Source organism: Cheilinus undulatus, linkage group 11 (genome assembly GCF_018320785.1).
Source record: "Cheilinus undulatus linkage group 11, ASM1832078v1, whole genome shotgun sequence".
Taxonomy (NCBI): domain Eukaryota; kingdom Metazoa; phylum Chordata; class Actinopteri; order Labriformes; family Labridae; genus Cheilinus; species Cheilinus undulatus.
Window position 1 is genome coordinate 17,176,990 of NC_054875.1, and position 20,487 is coordinate 17,197,476.

Sequence of the window (20,487 nt, forward strand, 5' to 3'; positions counted from 1 at the left end):
GGCTTTTACTTTGGAAGTGTTTTCGTACTGTGTTTATCTTTACCTGCAACATTTTAAACTGAGTGGAAACAGAAAGCTTCATAAAAAATAGAATTTGGGAGAACAAATTTATTTAACAGACATATTTTAGCTTGTGGTCTACATCTGGTTCATCAAGAAACAGATTTCAAACATATTCTACCAGTGTGGACACACATATTTGCTACAACAAGGTAAATACGGCTCTGTATTTATCATTTCCCTGTCTCGTTTGACCGATAACTGCTCGTGTTGCAAGAAAAAAACAGACCAGACCTCAAATCTCAAAATTCTCTGTGCGTGAGATGTGCAGCGTCTCTGCAGCGTATGATGCAGCCCTAACACTGGCTGCCAGTCTGAAACAGTGGTTCCTGCATAGGAGCAGTGAGGAGCGCCACGGCTAAGGGTTGTCACAGTACCAGTGCAGACCAAAACATGGCGGCCTCCTGTTGAGTTTTTATACTCAAGATGTAGATATCTAGTGAGTTTTTTAGTTCAATATAAATATGAGAGATACAAAATATCTATCAGACAAGATGAACTTTTCTGATCATACAGGGCTCTTTTAAGAATAATGTAGATTTAATTCAAAGAAGGCAACATTTTTGGATGCACATTGTCTCTAAATACCAAAGAAAATGACAAAAAAGTCTATGGGCCTTTCTCAAGTTGCTCCCTTGCTCCCACTGCCACTCTCACTACAGAGAGAGCTCCATCTAATTTTGCAAATGAAGCCTTCTCGGTTAAACTGGAGAGTCTAAATACATCATCCAGCTCCCATAATTCCTGCAGACACCAGAACTTAAGCATTTCACACCACTAAAACAATTACGCTAGTTGTCCACATAAATTATATTAGGCGGAGTAAAAAAATTCAATCCGATTCATAAGATGATTCATTTATTCAGCCATTGTCAACATGAAACACTTCACAGAAATAAGCAAACTGTTTTCAAGACTTTACAGTTTTGATAGTAATGCTGTATTTTTAAAAAATATCTTACATTTGTATCATATTGCTGTTTTCAACTTATATTGGTGCATTACAATTTATACTAGTGGTGATGTGTAACTTTGATTTAAAGAGTCTCCCATGATCAACAACAAAAGGTGTTACACCTGTTCAGTTAGGACTGGTTCAGACTAACTGATGGAGGGTTTAACTAGCTATACCATTCTCAGATGTTTTGGATAGCACTCAAGTGGCAGACGCTCCACAAGAGCATGCAAATGGAGTGGAACTGTGTAGGAAGAGGGTGAAGGAAGCTGTTTGAGAAAAGCCCAATGGGGGCTTCCCATTATGTACGTTTGCACATCTCTGTGTCTTCCCTCCTTGACTGACTTGGAAATCATTTTCTCTCCACCAAGATGAAGGATCTTCCAATTCCTTGAATGCAAATGGAGAGGGTAAGGATGGAGTTTAGGATGCTTATGGAGGAGGTCAGAGCAAGGAAACAGCATTCTTTCCTCTACTAAAGTATTTTGACTTAAGACACGATGTGATTGGTTTAGAGATGTGACACCTATCAGCTGAAAAGCTGCTTTTCACATGGCCCATGGCTTTTCTCACATTTTATTCTCACAGCACTGAGCGTCTTACAATATAGTTTAATGTGCACAGATGATACACTTAACAACTTTATGCAGGATAATTCATTCTCATAGGCCTTACTAAAGCAGAAGTTGTTGTTTAATTTTATTAAACAACATAATCAGTTTAAACTTACAGAACTCTGTGGTGGATTATTGAGCAGGAAGGGTAAATGATCAAATTTAGCCACCAAACTAATATCACTTATAAGAATGCTGCATGTTGGTTAAAAATTGTTTCTTGTTTAAAATATTTAATGCCTAAAGTTCCAAACCATATTAATGCAGCTACAATAATCTGAAAGGTTTTTGAATATGTTTTCCTTCCATAAACTGGTCCCGTAACACTGCTACAGTGGGCTTTTAGTTGAATCAGCTATTCATCTAGTCATCAGTGGCCTATGTGACGTCGCTCAGAATGACACTTGATGTGGAGGCTTTCTCATTTGGTAAATTATCCTTCTCTGTCCTCCTGTCTACTGGCATCTCTCCTCCAATTCCTTGCTGGGTGGACCTAAGACGCAAGGAAACGAGTGACGAACGCAAGGATACCAAAAAGGCAATTGGAACAGAGCCTTTGCCGCTTCCTCCTTTGAGTCGGTCACGCTGTCAGTAGTCGCCGGCTCCCGAGCACTGACAGAAGAGGTTTATAAAATGAAAATCTGGGCGTCAGAACACATTTTTAAGTGAGTAGTTTTTTGTTCGCTATGATGTCTTGTACATCCGTCCATTAGAGGTTACAGTTTTCCAATCTGGTAGTTCGTTTTGCAGGTTTCCCTTAAGTGTCTGGGACATAGCTGCTAGCCTCCCTAGTCTACAGGTTTAGGTTGCATGGAGGTAGGGTAACTTTACAGATACTTTCCCAACCTTAAGTTGGTTTTGTGGATTTAATAAATACAACCTCTTGTCGCTATTGTTTCAAATATCATTAATAAAAAAGCCGTGGTAACCTGGAAATACATGAATGAACTTTGTGTATTAGAATCAAACTACCTAGATGTGTTTAGCTCTAAGGTTAGCTTTTCGCTAACTTTAGCTTGTGGGCTAAATTATGTTTATGTAACCTTCTAGGCATTAATTGGTGTGTCTTTTCAATGTGTGATATTGTCATAGTGCAGTTTGCAATCTGATAGTCACAGTTTCGTTGGAGATGAAAGCTGTCGCTTGTATATAACGTGATGTAACAGAGGTAGGGTTTTAACGTCGGTAAAATACATTCTGTACCGCGTCCATCGTTTGTTACATAACAGCCTGTCTGGCTGCCAATCGCAAAAACATCACTCAGACGTTCATTCATTTTTAGTTTTCTTTGCTCATTTGAGACTACTAAACGTCTGACACTGGTACTATTCCTCTTTGGCTAGAAATTTCTGGATAAACCCATGATGGTCATGGCTTGTAGGGGGCGTTCCTCCTCTTAGCAGCCGCCAGGGCATATTTGGTTATTCATTTAGCTTTTTCAACAGAAAACTATTCTGATATTTTCAAATTTCACTGAAAACCCGTTTTAAAATATCTTGTATCATAAGGTTATCATAGAGTCAGTCCATTTTAAGCTTTTTCTTTAATAACAGCAGGCAAAAAAGCAAAAAAAAGTCAATAAATAAACCTTAAGTTTAATTGACCTGGTTAGAATGTAGACTCAGATGCTCAACTGTATATTGATGCCTATAACAAACATTTACCTTCCACATAAATGGCTAGTTGATTTTTTTTTCCACTTTTTAAATGTATTATGCTGTTTTGTATCAAACTTATTTGTTTTTTGCTTTTGTCTAGCAAACAAACTTTATAATAAATCTACTGTTGCATTTATAGTAAACCTGATAACCATTATTCTGTGTTGACATTTGTTGTGTCGATGCATTATTGGTTTTGGTTTTATATGTACCTCTTAAGTCAATGACAGTTCCTCATTGATTTATGAATGGCATCGTATCTCAGTTTATTTGTATCTGAAGACCCCCTCCAGTCAGTTAAATTGTTAAAAAAAAATTATGTTCCGTTGAACAGCCATCCATGGGAGACTGTGACCAATGCAGCAATGCAGAAGTACCCCAATCCCATGAACCCCAGTGTATTTGGTGTGGATGTTTTGGACAGAAGAGTGGACACACAGGGTCGGTTACACAGCACCAGACTACTCAGCACAGAGTGGGGGCTCCCTGCTATGGCTAAATCTGTAAGTTGCATGATGGGTGAAACACTCAAGCTGTATAGGCTTACCTTGTGGCTTAGAATAGACATAAGTCATTATCTGTATCTCCTGGGAGGCAGAAGAGAGTAGAAATTGGCATAAATAGGTAGCAACAAAAAGTTATGGTATCCAGAAGCCTTTTCCAGGAAACCATGAAAGGGATAAGATCTGATCTTGGTTTTTATTAAAAGAAAAATATCTGCCAATCTATTTCAGCTTTAATTGAATACTATTTTTGCTGTCTCTGATCATCATGAAAGAGGGTATGATTTGGAAGGAGTGGAAGCTAGTGTGGGAAGAGGAGCATTACAGTTAGATATAGCTGGGCCACTAACAAATGCTTGCAAACATCAGTGAATAGATGCTTCTGTTTAAACCACTGCCGACTTGTATATAGTACAACCAAAGATTGAAAAAGAAATGAATACAATTCCAAACCTAAAACAGTGCCTGACAAAGGCACTTTGACAGTAAAGCCGGTTACACACCGCTGCATGGTAACTATCCTGAAAATCGTCTCTCTGCTGGAGGAGTCCCCCGAAATGCAGAGCGTTTTATTAAAGCAGCTGCTGCCGCCACAGTACAGAGCAGCAATGACATAGAGGTGCTTCGGTGAAAGTAACAGCAGAGCCCGCCCACAAGTCCATCCCACCCCCCTCCCCAAAAACACGTAGAGTACCTCACAATCTCTGTATACTAACATGTATAATGCACTATAAAACAAAGGGAAAAATATGGTTCCGTCATCAAAATAATTCCCCCTAGAAAATACGTTTCAATGGTTGGTTCCACAATTTTTCTTCTGGTTGTCTTTGTACGACGGTAGAGCCGTGTTGTAAAGCTCAGGATATTCTGACACCAACATTATGAGCTCCTCCATTGTTTGCTTTGACCCATGAAGCCTGCTATTTCTGGGTTCACTCCCTCCTTTGATGTGATTGGCTGCTGCCAGGCGGCTGCCGCCAGAAAGTTCAGCACGCTGAATCTGAGCGGCAGGGCAAAATCTGTGCGCATTCATGTGGGTGGCAACCACTTCTGGGTCCTACCGCCGTGGTTAAAACCGCTTCCCGTCTGCCACCCTTCCCTCATTAAAATGACTGGAGGCAGTGAGTTGCCACACAGCGGTGTGAAAAGGACTCAATTCCCTCGGGTACCTACAGCGCATTTGCCAAAGATTAAGTCCACATACAGTGCCGTGAAAAAGTATTTGCCCCCTTTCTGATTCCTGATTTTTTTTTCTTTTTTTTTTTGCATATTTATCACACTCAAATGTTTTGGATTGTCAAACCAATTTATATCTCACAAAGACAACCCAAGTAAATACAAAATGCAGTTTCTAAATGATGATTTTATTTATTAGGGGAAAAATGAAAATCCAAACCTATCTGGCCCTGTGTGAAAAAAGGAACCCCCCCTCATCTCAAAAAGAAACTCATCATGCCATGATCCAAAGAAATTCAAACAAAATGATAGAAATCTGTCAGTCTGGAAAAGGTTACAAAGCCATGGGACTCCAGCCAACCACAGTGAGAGCCATTATCCACAAATGGAGAAAACTGGGAACAGTGGTGAACCTTCCCAGGAGTGACCGGCCAACCAAAATGACTCCAAGAGTGCAAAGACGACAGATCCAGGAGGTCATTAAAGAACCCAGAATGACATCTAAAGAACTGCAGGCCACACTGACCTCAGTTAAGGTCAGTGTTCATGACTCAACTGTAAGAAAGACACAGGGCAAAAATGGCATCCATGGAAGAGTTCCAAGGCCAAAACCACTGCCGGAAAAAAGAACACAAAGGCTCATCTCGCATTTGCCAAGAAACATTTTGATGATCCCCAAGACTTTTGGAGAAATATTCTGTGGACTGATGAGACAACAGTTAAACTTTTTGGAAGGTGTGTGTACCAGAAAAATCCTGAAGGCGAAAGTCCGGCCATCAGTTTGTGCCCTCCAACTCAAGTGCTCTTGGGTTATGCAGCAGGACAACATACCAGCAAGTCCACCTCTGAATGGCTCAAAATAAACAAAATGAAGGTTTTGGAGTGGCCAAGTCAAAGCCTGGACTTAAATCCAATTGAGATACTGTGGTGTGATCTTAAACAGGCAATTCATGCTCAAAAACCCTCCAATATGGTTGAGTTATAACAAGTCTTTGAAGAAGATTGGGCCAAAATTCCTCCACAGCGATGAGAAAGACTCATCACCAGGTATTGCAAATGCTTGATTTCAGTTATTGCTGCCAAGGGTGGCACAACCAGTTATTAGGTTTTTTTTTCTATCATTTAGAAACTGCATTTTGTATTTTCTTGGGTTGTTTTTATGAGATATTAAACCTGGTTTGATGATCTGAAACATTTGAGTGTGATAAATATGCAAAAAAAAAAAAAAAAAAAAAAATCAGGAATCAGAAAGGGGGTTTAATGTCTTATGTGAAACTTATCATGCTGCTGTCTTGGCCAGGACTCCCTTGTAAAAGAGATTTCTATATCTCAATGGGAATAAATCCTGGTTAAATAAAGGTTGAATAAATAAATGAAAATACTTTTTAAGATTGTTTCTGCAGTCTGCACTTTAGTTTGTATGGTTTTTACTAACTTTATATTGATGTTTATATATCATACACCATGCTAGTTTAGCAGAACTTTATGCTGTCATGATAACCGCTTACAAGGCTGTAAGTCAAACACATCAGACAGTTTGCTACTGTGATTGAAGTAGATAAATGAAAATAAGTAACTCATACTGATAAATGCATCTTTCACTTAATTAATTTTAATTTTATATAACATATAGACCTGGCCTACAGAAAAGAACAGTTTATGTTTGATCTAATATTGTGTTGTTTATATTATAGAATTATTTGTTACTTGTTGTTTGTTTAAAAAATGCACAAGACAAGGTGCTTTAAAAGAATCACATACAAATTGCAGTTGCAATACTGGAAAAAAAATCAGATTATTCAGCCCTAGTTCAGAATAAGGTACTATGGCAATAATAACAAGGTAATCACCTTAACAGGACTGAATACTAAAAGTTAACTCTGGAGTTACTTTTATAAACATGAAAGATGGCTCTTTGTTCTTCTGCAGGTTGTTGTAGATCATCACTTCTACCTGTCATGAAATAATCTCTTGACACCATGCTTTTATGCATTCAGGTCGGTTCAGGACTGTGACCTGTTCACAAATGAGTCTGATACAGGCCATATATAAAAAGTAACGGGAACAGAAAAAAATCTGATTCTAACAAAAAATAAGAACTGTTATGGCTTGCTGCGTAATTCCAGCCAAATATAATAACATCCAGAAAGCAATCTGCCTGGAGAAGCACATCACACAATACATTTTTTGCCATGCCTTTTTTTCAACAACTACTCTGTAAGCACAGTTGATAAAAATTAGCATTGTGTCCGATCAATTTGGATTTAGCATATCCCTTCAATGCATTCCTTTCCTGCAGATCATTGGGGTAACAAGAACATGCACTTACGTTCAGGAACATTCAGTGGTGGACCCAAAAGAGAAGACCTTTGAACTGAAATCTACGAACGTAAGTTTTGCTGACATTGTTCATTCTCTCTTTGTGTAACAACTGTTGTGTCCATAGCTGGCCTTTTTCTGGCTGAGCTCATTTCTAATTCAAAACCAACGTAGTCCAGCATTCTTAGTCAGTGCCCTCAGAGTCAGCTGTTTTTGTCACAACCCCTTAAACGCTCTTAGTTGAAAACTGTTTAATTTCTGGAACAGTGCTGCCCTCATCAATGTCATTTCTCACTTACTTGCCAATCAAAATCAATAAGGGGAACAATCTGACTCGTCTTTGTGAGAGTAACTTTTCAGGTCTGCAGCTGCTGCCTATGTCAGGACAGGATTCCTTTACATAGTCTTTATAATATCTGTGCGATATTTCCTTGAAATACAGAAATATGAAGCCCACAGCTATTTTGAAACGAAGTTAAGTATTCTACCGAGGAAAGTGGGAGTCATTTTTTGAATGAGGTTGTGAGCGCCGCCAGGGCTAAAAAAGGCAGCTGTGGACACAGGCCCTTAAAGTGAAACTAAATCATAGGTACAACTGAAACAATGCCAGTATTTAGTGGCTATAAACAATGTAGATACTGTATCTAAAAAACCCTAATCCTCACCTTTTTCATCTATTCAGATCTCCTTCACCAACCTTGTATCTGTGGATGAGAAGTTAACATACAAGCCTCATCCCCAGGATCCTGAAAAGTAAGTGTCTCAACTTTTCTTTCATTGAGGTCAACATTTAATTAACTGTTATTCAAGGCTTGTGTAAAAGTAGATAGAAAGATTAAACACTAGATTCAAAAGCATTGCATACTGTTGATTGTTCAAATAACGTTTATGGCCTTTTATCTGTGTGCTTATGTTTTCAGGACAGTGCTGTCCCAGGAGGCTTCGATCAGTGTGAAAGGTGTTAGTCTAAGCAGCTACCTCGAGAGTCTCATGGCTAAGACCATCTCTGTCAATGCTAGCAAGGTGAATCTATCAAAAAAAAGCTAAAAAATAAGCCAGGACATTATGGCACAGCCTCTGTTGTATTAATAACTCATCTGTTACTGCACATGATCAGTTTTAAGACGTGTGTTCTGTTTTTTAGGGTCGGGAGGCAATGGAATGGGTCATCAGACGATTAAACACAGAAATTGAGGAGTTGGCGGCCTCAGCCCGTGGAAGTATAAGAGTTCCTATGGCAGCAGCTGTTGCAGACAAATGATTCCAGCCTTCCTTGCTTCTTTATCCACCATCATGTGCCAATGGGCCTCTAATTTTTCCCTATCATCCCACCAGCCAGCATAACCTAATAACCACAGCCCCAACCTCCAGCTCAGTTTTAGTCTTTTTTTGTGAATATCGCAAAAAAAGGAAAAGCAACAACATCAAAAAAAACTACTGTTGGTCCCTCCTCTGAAGTCTGTATATCAAGTTTGATGATCCGTTGTGGGCAGTGATGGGAAGTGCTGAGCTCCCTGGTCACTGGATACAACTCGTGATGATAGTCTGAATATAAACAGGGTTGAATTAGACTGCACTTAAAGCTTATAGAACTTAACTTTAGTCCAAACTTCTGCATTGAACCTACACCTTAGTGGCCTATACTGTTGTTGGCATGTTTGTGCATTGGTGTGTCCTTGCTCTGCAATACTGTGGCCAACTGTACTTGGCATTGTAATTTTTATGCCATTTCCCAGTCCTGCTGCCACATTGCCAAGGCAACTGAAACCAAACCTATTGTGTTGGAATTTGAGCTGCTAAATCTTGAGCAGTAGTTTATTATACTACAGTTATTACAAAGAAGTAAAGAGACATCAGAGGGGATGAAAAGTACAGCTGGTGAATTAGCTAAGGCACAATGTGGGGGAATTTTTTAGTCATTCGGCCACTGAGAGACATGTATCGCAGGACTTGCAGTCTTGGTTGTTACATTCTTGAGGAGGTACACATTGGCTCTCTGTTTAGGTCTCTGTGAAAAAAATATGATGCTGAAGTATAAATCAGGCTTTTAGTTTTATGGTGTCTAAGCTCTTTTTTAAACCACACTGTGCCTCAACATCTAATCAATTTTTTTTTCTGTCTCCTCTTCATCTTTCATATCTTTTCACTCCTTTTTTCCTCAAAAGTTTCCAAATCTTTCTTAACAAGTTAAGTACTTGCTATCCCAGGAAATAAGTCACTCTTTCATAACTTCTTGGATGACTGACATCAATAAGTTAAAGTAGAACTAAAAAATACCTTAAAAACAAACTTCCACCACTAACAAAAACTGTTAGGTACATGTGGCGGCAGTTGTCTGTTCGCTGATTTTGCTTTTTCCGTTGTCCAGTGGAGACAACAGATTATTTGTAGTAAAGATTTGTGCAGCTCAGAAGAAGCAGAAGTCTCCTGTGACTGTCAGTGTCAAATGTAAGGCTGCATTCACACTGCAACTTCTACTGCTCAGTTCTGATTTTTTTGCTCTGATCTGATATTTTTTCTGTCTTTTCAAATAACTTTTTTCAAAATGTGGCCTGTATCAGAGTCCTGAGAGAGGTTCATTAATCTACATGTGAAAGTGGACAAGATCTGAGATTTAGTATTTTAAAAAGATCACATTCAGTGAGTTGAGCTGTTAAAGCTGTGATTAACAAAAATAACTTTTGAGCCACATAGCAGCAAAAAATCAGTTCCAGGTCACTTTTTCCTGCTCTGCACCTGAAGAGAAATACTTGAAAGCTAGTTGGTGGATGTACTTGCATAGTCTGTTACACAAGTGGGAACTGCCAAAAGTCTTGTGCCATTAGGCTGATTTTCATTTTTCTTGAGCTAGTGTCTTAAATACTTGTCGGAGGGGAAAAGCAGGTCAGAGCAAAGCATGGAGTGGTGCTGATTACGTTTGAAATGACCAGGAAGTCCAGCTACGGGATTTCAATTAAAGTATCCCAATCCATTTAGTGTTAAGTTAATTTCGGTACCCACAGATCTGGATTTATTTGCTTACATCGGTATCAGGAACTGGTCTTCTAATGGACATTCTGGTCTTGCTCTAAGTATGAATGACTTGCGCTCTCAAGTCCATCTCCCCTCAGAAGTATTATTTGTCATACTGTTGTGTTTAACCAGTATTTTTTTTACAGTTTAAGAATGTTCATACTTCAATGTCTAACTTATTTAAAGTCAATGTATTTAAACAGTTAAAGGGGACACAAGTGTGTGAAATGATGCAGAACTCTGAACGCTGAGCTATGTAATGGCATTTATATTTTTTGTGTTTGTGTTAGTGCTCATCAGTGTGAAGAGAGGAGCTCAACAGGGCTATGTTCAGGATCACTAAGTTTACAGACATTAAATGTGATGCTGAAATAAATAACTACAGATTTAATATCCCAAAATGTTATGTATGATGAACAAACCCATGCTGTACTAAGATTTAAGATTCAATAAAAGTGTAATCAGGCTGACAATCTTAGGAAGAAACTAAATTTGTTTTTAAAGTCAGCTCACGCTTATTATCTGTTCATTTATCATTTTCCTGCTCCTCTCACAGAGGTCCCTCAGGTGCTATCATTTTTAATATTTGTGCAGTTTCCTTTTTTTGTCTTTAATAAAAACCACATTGAGTGTTAACTTAATAGTACAGTTTATTTTATCACTCTTTCATTTTATTCACTCCTCTCAAAATTTTGGATATTGACAGCTTTACTGTAACCTTTACATTCAGTGCTTATGGTTTGAATAATGATGCTCCACTGGAAGTGTCTGATCATCTCTGCTTTTAGTTCATTGTGCCTTTCACACTCACTCATCAGCTGTTTCTTTTTAAAAGCTTGTTAGTGATTGGCTGACAGTTTCACAGTCTCATAATGTGTTGTCTAGCTCAGTATCGTTCTGTTTGAAGTCAGATCTTCTGACCGTGCTGAATGATCAGCCAGGCAGTGTCCACACAGTATCTCATTTAACGATAGAAATCATGTTTTTCTATGGGGGGCATTTAGGAACATTGGCTGTAAATAGGCTTATATTTATATTTTTGGTGGTGTTTACATTCCAGACATGTAAAAAATTCTCAAGAGTGCACTTCGAAATGTTTCAAAAATAAAGAGATGACATTGTTTCATGACTGTGGAGTTTAAGTTTGTAAATTTCTTAACTTATTGAACTTTAAAAGTGTAATCATCCTGAATCCCTGAGAAAAATGGAAACTCAAACAAACCAAATAATGTCAAAAGAGATGCTGAAGCCCTAGAGGGTAAAAAAAAAAAAAAGCCTTTTATTGTATTATTTTTTATGTTTTTCCCTGTGATTTTGACTTTTGAGGTGCCTCAGTGGTAGTATAAATAGATGCGAAGTAGTGTAGCATATACTGGAAGACACCTTCAAAGAACACACTTAAGGTTTTAAAGATTCATCTCTACAAATGTTGCACACAGTGTCACAAGAATTTACATTATGCTCTTGTGTTCTGTTTGTGGAATTAATGTGGCAAATTTTTAGAATAAGACCTCATATTTTTTTTTTATTATTCACAGTGTGAAGCTGACTTACTGGCAAATTAGAAAAAGGTTAAGGAACGGACCAGAATATGGCCTGATAAGCAAGAAATGCTTTTTTCCACAGTCCAGAAACTAGCTGGGTGCATCAAGCTTTGCCTTTCAGATTTTGTGCAGCCTAACAGTATCATTTGCCCTTTTTTTTTTACATTTATAGTGTGTGTTCTGTAGCGTAATCTGGCCTTCCTCCTTCAGAGCTGTGTTGACCAGCTGTGCTTGTCTCAGTCTCAATAAAACAATATTTTTGTATGTAGAAATGGGGGTGGTTGAGCAGAGATTCGACTAAGACTCACCATTTAGTTCCATTTCACAAACTTTATCAGTTTGTTGTGTAGTTGATTCTCTGTTCCAACTGTTAATTTCTGACATGATCATGAATCTACAAGAATATTACCTTACATACGTTTTTGTTTATATCAGTAAAGATGACAGGAATGTATCCCACCACGCTGCCCAGTGATAGCTGGATTAGGGTCCAGCCCCCGCAACCCCAAAAATGGTATGGATAATGGATGGATGGACTCACATGTAGGCCTCCTTACCTTAAGACCTAGATTCAAGCTTGAAGTACCAGTGACAGGTAAGCCAGTGAGAGTAAGGTCAACAGTGAGGTCTTGATTCACATGAAATTAAACTCATCCGTGTAGAAATAATGAAATAATTTTATTTTGAACTTATTAATTCTAAGATTTTTGTTAAAATTATTTTACTTTAGTATTATTTTGTCCTGAATGGACTCTCTGCAGATGAAACCCCAAGTACCTTTCATGGCCTGTAGGTGGCAGTCCAACTTAAGGATGGATTCTTCAACGGCAAGATAAAGAAACAAAGAAATATAATGCTTATGTCCTATAATTCTCATAGCAGGAAGAAGATTCCGTGAGAATTATCTAATGATCCTAAAGAATAGTCTATGTCTCAACAGATATAAATTGCAGCTCTTTCTTTTAAACTTTCTATCTCACTTCTGATATTGAAATGGTCCATGAATGGCTGATAATCCACTATCTTCAAAAGATACTGCCAAGTTTTTATCTTGAAACCAGCACCTCTTCCATCCGTCTCTCTCTATGCTCTGCTATATCTGGCTCCACAAGGGACTGTTCACATCTTGAGAATCTCAGCTGACACTTGTTATTGGCAGATGCCCTTCAAGATTCTTCCCCAAGCTCATAACAAAGGCTAAATCAATATGAATTATGGCCATGTCGTAGGATCCACGCTCTTGTTTTTACAGAAGAACATAATCAACACAAGGTGGTATTGGTGAATATTTATGCATGCACCATTTTTCCAAACACTATGTATATGTGTATAAATGTACGTATGCCTTTATAGCGAACATATTACATATTACAACATTCACCGTATCATCATCTTATAAAAGTGATGGATTCTGCCTTTTCTCTAACTTTTGCTCTTCCTTAGTTACTTGTCTGCATTTAAATAGTCATTACCCTGTATGGCACACCCATTACCTTAAAATTAAAGATTCACATATTAGTAAATGCAGCTTTGGCAAAAATTTTGAAACATTTAAAAACCAATCACATTATCAATTAAATTAGCCTGTAAAAGAAACCTTATCACTTTCTTTTAATGCTATATGATACTGATATACAATGATACTGAGATAACTTAGAGGAGTGAAGTGTACATACCTCAGCATTATCCTTTAAGAGAGTGAGTTATTACTTTAATATTGAGCATTTACTCTGCTGATATCACTAGTTATAGACTTAGAGTGTAGTGGAAATTATTATTTAAAAAGCTGTAAAATGTGCACTTATGAAGGACTTGAGGTATTTGAGGAAAGAGAAGGAAATTACTCAAAACACTGGGCTTTACCTCTGGGAGTATAATCACATATTTCTGTGTCATTCACACAAATCATTTTAGATGCATGTTTATCATTCATAACCTCTCTATTGGAGATAGTATTTTATCTCTGACTGCATTAACTTATCCAAATGAAGCTTTTACAAAAAGAAAAAAAAAAATCTGTCCCCAGATTACAAAACAATAGGATGGGATAATGTAGCTGTGGAGACACTCACATCATCCCTACAAAGAGAAGGTAAAGGTCCTTCAATGAGCGAAGAAATGGCACCTAAATATCACTTCCTCATTCTGTTTTTTTTTTTTTTTTTTTTTTTCACATTTCTCTCTTAATATTTCCTTCTGTAATGTGCACCTATGCATTTATACTACGTGATCTATTGGGTATCCATCTCTTTTGGACCTAGACACACTTACGTTGTTTTGTAACTTAAATATGGTGCTCTTAAGATTTGTGTTTACCATAACAAATATTAACAATGATTCAACCCCAAGTAATTAGCCTCATGATGGATGAGTTTGAATAAAAGTTTAGGGAAAACTCACATTATGCCAAAGAGTGTGGTCCACCCACCTTTCACTGCAAAACTGTGGCCCAAGAGGGATGTTCTGAATCCCTGCTGGTCTTGACTCAACAGCCAGCTCTGGTAAATTATACTTCGCATGGTAATGCTACACATAGGGAGAGCAGACATAGTTGTAAAAAGGTGTGGGGATATTTGTCTAAAATATGTAAATATGTGGCTCTTCTGAGCTACATATTATCAACTTTGGGCATTCTGTATTTTAAGACTTTAAAACAGATGAAAAACACAGGGCCACATCCTGAAACCTTCTCCTTTTTGATGAGGGATTGTGAAGAGATACAGGGCCAAAGATTCTGATGTCAATTTCACCAGTGATGGCAGGAAGAAAGACAAGTTCTGAATTCTGGGGAATCCACCCTGAACATGCACATTTTCCTAGAACAAAATGGCACATTTAAATTCTCTTAAGTATTTAAATCACATATCATGTCGTTTGTTTTCATGGGTTCAGCTCACAAAGTAGCTCCCTGTGCTGGCCCACTGTCATACATGAAAGCATTAACCTGCGGTGGTGTTATAGCTACAGCCTTATAGTCCCAAATCTATGTGTATCCTTCACAGTCAAAGAACTCCTAAGACAGTTAACAGACATTTATAAATTAAACAAAATCATTACAGGAAACTTTTTTTAGTCACCTTATAGAACATACCTGAACTACTGCAGGTTGAAGTATTTGCCAACTTTAAGCGTGTTGTATCATATTTGATACATACTTTTATGATACCTCTATCTAATCAATATGATCAATAAATCACTAAAAAAAATCTGAATGTAATCTAATAACTGATAAAAAAATTCCCTCAAGTGGATTATCAGCTACCAAAAATGCCTAATGTATCAAATGAGACAAAAAAATATATGTTAAATTTTATGCAAATTTTGATTTTCTGGATTTCAGTAGAAAGTGGAATAATAATTTTAGTCCCAAAAAAATTGGAATTTTCTGGCTATAATTTGTGTTTTCAGGCTTTGAGTGGTTAAAGTAGGCTCCTGATGTTTGTTGTTCGTCTGGACACATTTCTACTCTTACTCTGAGTTATTTACTGAAACTTTCACTTCCTGTAGCACTGAAAAAGTGGCACTATACCCATGAATATGACAAGAATTTATCTATAAATTCTGCTCTGTAAATCAGAGAAATTAATGTAGAAAACATGACATTCAATGAAAACCTTATTGTTTAAGGTCAAAATTGAAAGACATGCCTGTGTAAATGTGTAGAATTATTTTTTATCAACACTTAATCTTGTGTAATAGTCATCTGACACGATGCAATATGAGGAAAGTACAATAGCCACTGCAATGATCACGTCACACTCTACTGAAAAGAAGCAGGAAGGGAAAATATATCATCTGTACAGTTGTCTTCACATTAGGCCTCATATTTGGTTAACTTTTAGATAAAGAACACAAGCTGAAATGATCCAAGAGGTCCAGCTAAGTTGTTCCACATCCTGATTTATCACTGTTTCTGTGTGTGTGGGTGTGTATGTGTGTGTCTGTTGTGCATGTGTACACGTGTTTGATATTTTTCAAAGGTTTACTGTACTTGGAGGTGTAAGCTAGCTTGAGTTAAAGTCACAGTCACAAGATGTTTTGGGTTCCCCTGTCAAAAATTAATCAGTCTGGCAAGTATAGCCTCTATTGTTTGACACCCTTTTCTACTGCAACCCACAGCTTTTCCTTCGTCCATGTTGTTCCAGAAATAGCGCAGATCACTAAGAGCTGAAGTGCAACTAAAATCAGCAGGGTTTCTCAGTGATCTTCTTCAAGGAAACATTAGAATCACCAGCCATAAAATATTTCATTTATTTATCTCTTAATTCAACAAATACTCTTCATCTCACACATCATTATAAGTTCCATTAAATCACAATTAACAAGTTCAATAGGAAGAGAATATTATTGATAGACGATTTTCATTATTACACAATTAGGACCAACTTGCTTGCACTTTGAATTCACTAACCAGAATGACACTTGAAACATCAAGAAAACAAACGAGCCAACAAGGACAACTATAGGCAAATACAATGGAAATAAAACACAATAAAACTGAGAAAGAATTTTGTTTTTAACAACTACACACCAGTAATTTGTTGTTTATTAAAAAAAAAAAACACCATCTGCAGTTTTGACAGGTCCCCTTTTTGTATTTTCTCTGAAGTGGGATTATTGATATATTTAGCAGCTCAAACACCATATAACATATTCACACCATTGTTTATCACATATTTCATTCCCCTGATATAAACACGAACACACTCACAGTTAGACCCATGGCGAACATTTCACTGGATCTTTGACAACTTTGCATGAAGACTCACACCTTGGCAGGCATGTTAATGTCTGCATGTTCATCACCTCCATTCATGCAGAGGTTGTTTCCCTCAGTCTGTTTGATAAAACATGTTTTCTGGAATGAGTTGACTACTTTACACAATGATTGTAGAGTTTAGTATTGCACATTATCACGAAGGCAAAATAAAAAGATGTAGGCTACATTTCACACAAATAATCCTTCTCATGAGTTTCTATGTCAAGTGGTCAACATGATGTTTTGATATGATCTGTGTCATGGCAACTTGCAGGAGTGCAACATTTTAGGACATTACCATATAATAAAGGTCATTCCTGAATCTCTCAGTCCTGGATATTGTACTTGAATGCCTCTATGAGACCTTCAATTGAGTGAATAAAGCCAGAAATGGCACATATGCCTCCAATGACAAAGATAGCAACGTCAAAGAAGACATGGTGCCACATGAGATTCCTCCACTGGAGCTTCAAGTGGAAGAGGCTTGGCAGGAGAAAGCACAGGCCAGCACCGGTCAGGCTCCCTGTTAAACCCATTAGCAGGGCAAAATGGGGGACAAAAACAGCCATAAGTAGGGTGAAGACTACAAGGCCAATTCGGAGGCCAAGACCCCACGATTTCAACTGTCCGCCTGGGCCATAGCAGTCAGGAAAGAGGGCCCTCCCACCGTCCTGGAACAATGACTTCTCAAGAACCTCAACGGCAGCAAAGAATGGCAGAGGGTAAGATAACAGGGCCTTGGCTACGAGGAAGATGTTCACCACAGCCCGGATGGTTGAAGGCAGGTTGTCTGTGATGACCTCTTTGGTGGCGTCTGCCCAAGTCAAGTAGGCCACCAGGGCAAAGAGGCCTTTGAGGACACAGGCTGCAATGTGGGTCCACTCCATCATGCAGTGAAACTCGCTGGGCCTCTGCATGTTTCCCTCTAAGGATGGGAGGAAAATCTGGGAGGTGTAGCTGAATACAATGATGCCAATTGAAATTGGGAATTTCTTCACATCAATATAAAACTTGACCTTCTCCCATGCCCACTCCCTTGCCCTAGAGAGACAATACGCAATCACGAGGATGTTGATGATGAAGTGCGCAAGGGTGCAGAGCAAACTGAACTTTGACACAGCTTTAAGGTTTTTCAGAAACGCGCAAGGTATGAGCGCGACCGTGGCAACCACGGACCAGGCCTTCTGGGACACAGGGAATCCCGGGAAACTGTTGTACATCAGGTTGCCGCTGACCACTACATACAGAATACATGTCATAATCAGTTCGATGATCTGAGCCACGTTCACAACGTGCCCGCCCAGTGCTGGAAAGCGAGGCGCACAGCAGGCATTGGCGATGTCCACGTAGGAGTCCCTCACGCGCACTTTTATACCGTCCTCGTTTTCTTCGTACAGACACGCGATAAGAATTTTCCCGGTATAGCAGCACACCACAGCCGCGAAGATAATGAGGAAGAGACCGAGGTAGCCGCCGTGGAGGATGGCGTACGGCAGGCCGAGGACGAACATGCCCTGCGGAGAGAGAAGCGCAGATGAGTGGTAATGGACGAGGCCCACATCGCAGTGACAGGGCGAGCCACCCCAAGCATGCGATGAAAGGCTCACATAACCTGTCTGTTACATCAGAATGGAAACAAAATGCTTTTGTGTCGGCCTGTTTATGTTTAAAAATGCATTAGCTGGAAATACTTAATTTTTTTAAAATGTCTGCACCGAAGCGCTGTTTTCTTAGTTGCCTCGTCCTTTTAAAGGCCTCTCGTTTGCGCACTCTATAAACTGGATCACAGGAATTATTTAGAAATGTATTTTTAATCCGTTTGGATACAAATATAATTTGATGGAGACGCTGATAAGCACGTGGGAGCCATTCAGCCCCGGGCTATCAAACTCGAACAGGCCCGTCCTGCAGCTCATCTGATAAAAAGATTTGAATAAATAAATTCTAAGACCCACAGCTCACTTTGAATTCAACCAAAGGCAACAAATAAAATACTGGGCGCCGATTGACTTATGATGTGTATTTTTTTATTTGATTAACCTTCATTTTTAAGATCAGCTTACTCTCCAGTATTGATCTGCTTTGTCAAATGTTCATTTTTGGGTTATGATGCAGTTCTCCGAGTGAGATTTTCCTTTGCATTTAGGTTCTTAAATAAGGAAAATCTTCAAGGTGACATTTTGTCCAATCGCAGGCCTATCAGAGCCACTTTTGATGTTTTTTCACTCAAAAATATAAAGTAGAAAAAATAAGTGTACCTGAATGGCATTGGTGACGTTCCAGCCAGCTTCCCATGAGGTGATTTTGGGCTTATCTTCGTCCAGCGAGCCGCCTGGCTTCAGGGACGAAGGCCTTCGGCCGGTGCCGTCCCTCTGATAGTGGCTGTCTCCTTCCAGCTCCCCCCCTCCCTCCGTGTGCCCCCCTTCGTCTTCGCCCTGAAGGACATCCATTTGCATCCCTTGCCTGTAGTCATAATCCAAGTCATCGCACTCCGCGAAACCCAAGCCCTCCTCGTCCGTGGCGGCCTGGAAGCCCAGTCGGGCGAACACCCCACTGACCTTGGCCTGAGATTTGTTGGATACTGTGTGGGCCGCATTGGTCAGCTTGTTGGTGAGCTTGTGTCGTATTAGATGAGCCATTTTGGCTGAAATTATAAACGTCCTTCAACTGGAAATGGTGTAACCGACTAAAAATCTGAGAGGCAGCTGCATCCAGTGGTTTACCTGCGTTTACTGTATATCCATGCCTGTTGCCTCTTAAATATCGTCGCAAAGCTGACAAGCTTTCACCCAAACCGTTCACAATCCTCTGCCGCCTTTCTTGGCTTGCTCCTCCATAGTAGTCCCTCAGAAAGCACTCCTTGGCATTGGCACAAATAAAGAGACGCAAAAATGCTGGTTTAAGAAAGACAGTCTCTCCTCATTAGTGACTGAAACGATAATCAAGCATTTTCCTACCAGATTTGTCAACTGGGAGTCCTGTCGGTGACCGCGCGAGCGCTGAAATCTCTGACAGCATCATCCGGAGAGAGAGAGGTAGAGAAAGGGAGAGAGGCGCGCACGTGTCCGCATAGGCTGCCAGTATAAAGGTTCGCGCACAACAACTGTCACAAATGGCGAAGAGAGAGAGAGAGAGAGGCAGAGAGAGAGGGTGGCCCTCCTTACGGGACTTTATTTCAGCGCAAGTAATCACGAGGATAAAACAACCCAGCCATTTAATGTAGAGGAAGGAACCTGAAACGATGCATGAATACAGAGATCCAACCAGCTTTCATTCCAGCCTTTAGACGCTCGTGAAGCTCTACCATCCACCAAGAGAGGGAAATCGTGAATGCAGGCAAAGGTTTTTTTTTCAATTAAAACAACTAAAGATCAGTTTTCTTCTCGATCTACGTTAACCCGTGCAATTTCTCTTAATGGCCAGATTTAGTGCCATACAAGAACGGAAGTTTTTAATGCAGGACGGCTGCCTTTTACAGTTGGAAAAAAATAATCTTTTATCGACTCTTTTGTCGGATGTACTGGTTTCGATTTTTACATGTTAAAAACACACACATCTACACATGCACACATATGATACATGCACAAGGACCATTATCTTCGCTGTCCAAAGACTTACACAAATCATGGAAACATTTTCAAACAGCTACAAAAGGCCTGACGTTCATCGGATGGCCTAAATTCTTTCGGACCGATATAGTAATTGAAAATGTGCAAATCAAGGTTGCACATCAGTCCTAAAAGAAAAATATTAATTTATTTTTTCTAGTGATGTTTTGCTTTTAAAGTTACGTTTTAATTTCTCAAAGGAAAATCAGGCATAGATATGCGGCAGAGATAAAGATGTAGGCAGACACAGGCTTGATTATTATATCAGAACGTGAAAAT

The 20,487-nt window shown here is 39.0% G+C and overlaps 2 protein-coding genes across 2 annotated transcripts; one reads left to right on the top strand and one right to left on the bottom strand.

The window, feature by feature from the left end:
- The first annotated feature begins 2,138 nt into the window (after positions 1-2,138).
- On the top strand, positions 2,139-11,420 carry LOC121517901 (PRELI domain containing protein 3B-like). The gene is made up of 6 exons (XM_041800005.1): positions 2,139-2,294; positions 3,622-3,790; positions 7,266-7,355; positions 7,968-8,038; positions 8,206-8,308; positions 8,430-11,420. The coding sequence occupies exons 1-6, from the start codon at positions 2,263-2,265 to the stop codon at positions 8,544-8,546; spliced, it is 582 nt and encodes a 193-aa protein (XP_041655939.1). The 5' UTR covers positions 2,139-2,262; the 3' UTR covers positions 8,547-11,420.
- Positions 11,421-16,095: 4,675 nt separating this feature from the next.
- On the bottom strand, positions 16,096-19,662 carry LOC121517894 (vesicular inhibitory amino acid transporter-like). Its single transcript, XM_041799992.1, has 2 exons — positions 18,859-19,662; positions 16,096-18,114 (listed from the first exon to the last, which is right to left on the bottom strand). Exons 1-2 carry the CDS (start codon positions 19,237-19,239, stop codon positions 16,927-16,929), a joined length of 1,569 nt encoding a protein of 522 aa, XP_041655926.1. The 5' UTR covers positions 19,240-19,662; the 3' UTR covers positions 16,096-16,926.
- Between the last annotated feature and the right edge of the window lie 825 nt (positions 19,663-20,487).

What these genes read in the sequence shown, in the direction of transcription:
- LOC121517901 (XM_041800005.1), top strand. Translation starts at nt 2,263, where the DNA reads ATGAAAATCTGGGCGTCAGAACACATTTTTAA. An exon ending in GCGTCAGAACACATTTTTAA is followed by an intron (nt 2,295 to 3,621) that starts GTGAGTAGTTTT and finishes TCCGTTGAACAG; the next exon opens with CCATCCATGGGAGACTGTGA. An exon ending in TCTCTGTCAATGCTAGCAAG is followed by an intron (nt 8,309 to 8,429) that starts GTGAATCTATCA and finishes TCTGTTTTTTAG; the next exon opens with GGTCGGGAGGCAATGGAATG.
- LOC121517894 (XM_041799992.1), bottom strand. Translation starts at nt 19,239, where the DNA reads ATGGCTCATCTAATACGACACAAGCTCACCAACAAGCTGACCAATGCG. An exon ending in ACGTCACCAATGCCATTCAG is followed by an intron (nt 18,115 to 18,858) that starts GTACACTTATTT and finishes CTCTCTCCGCAG; the next exon opens with GGCATGTTCGTCCTCGGCCT.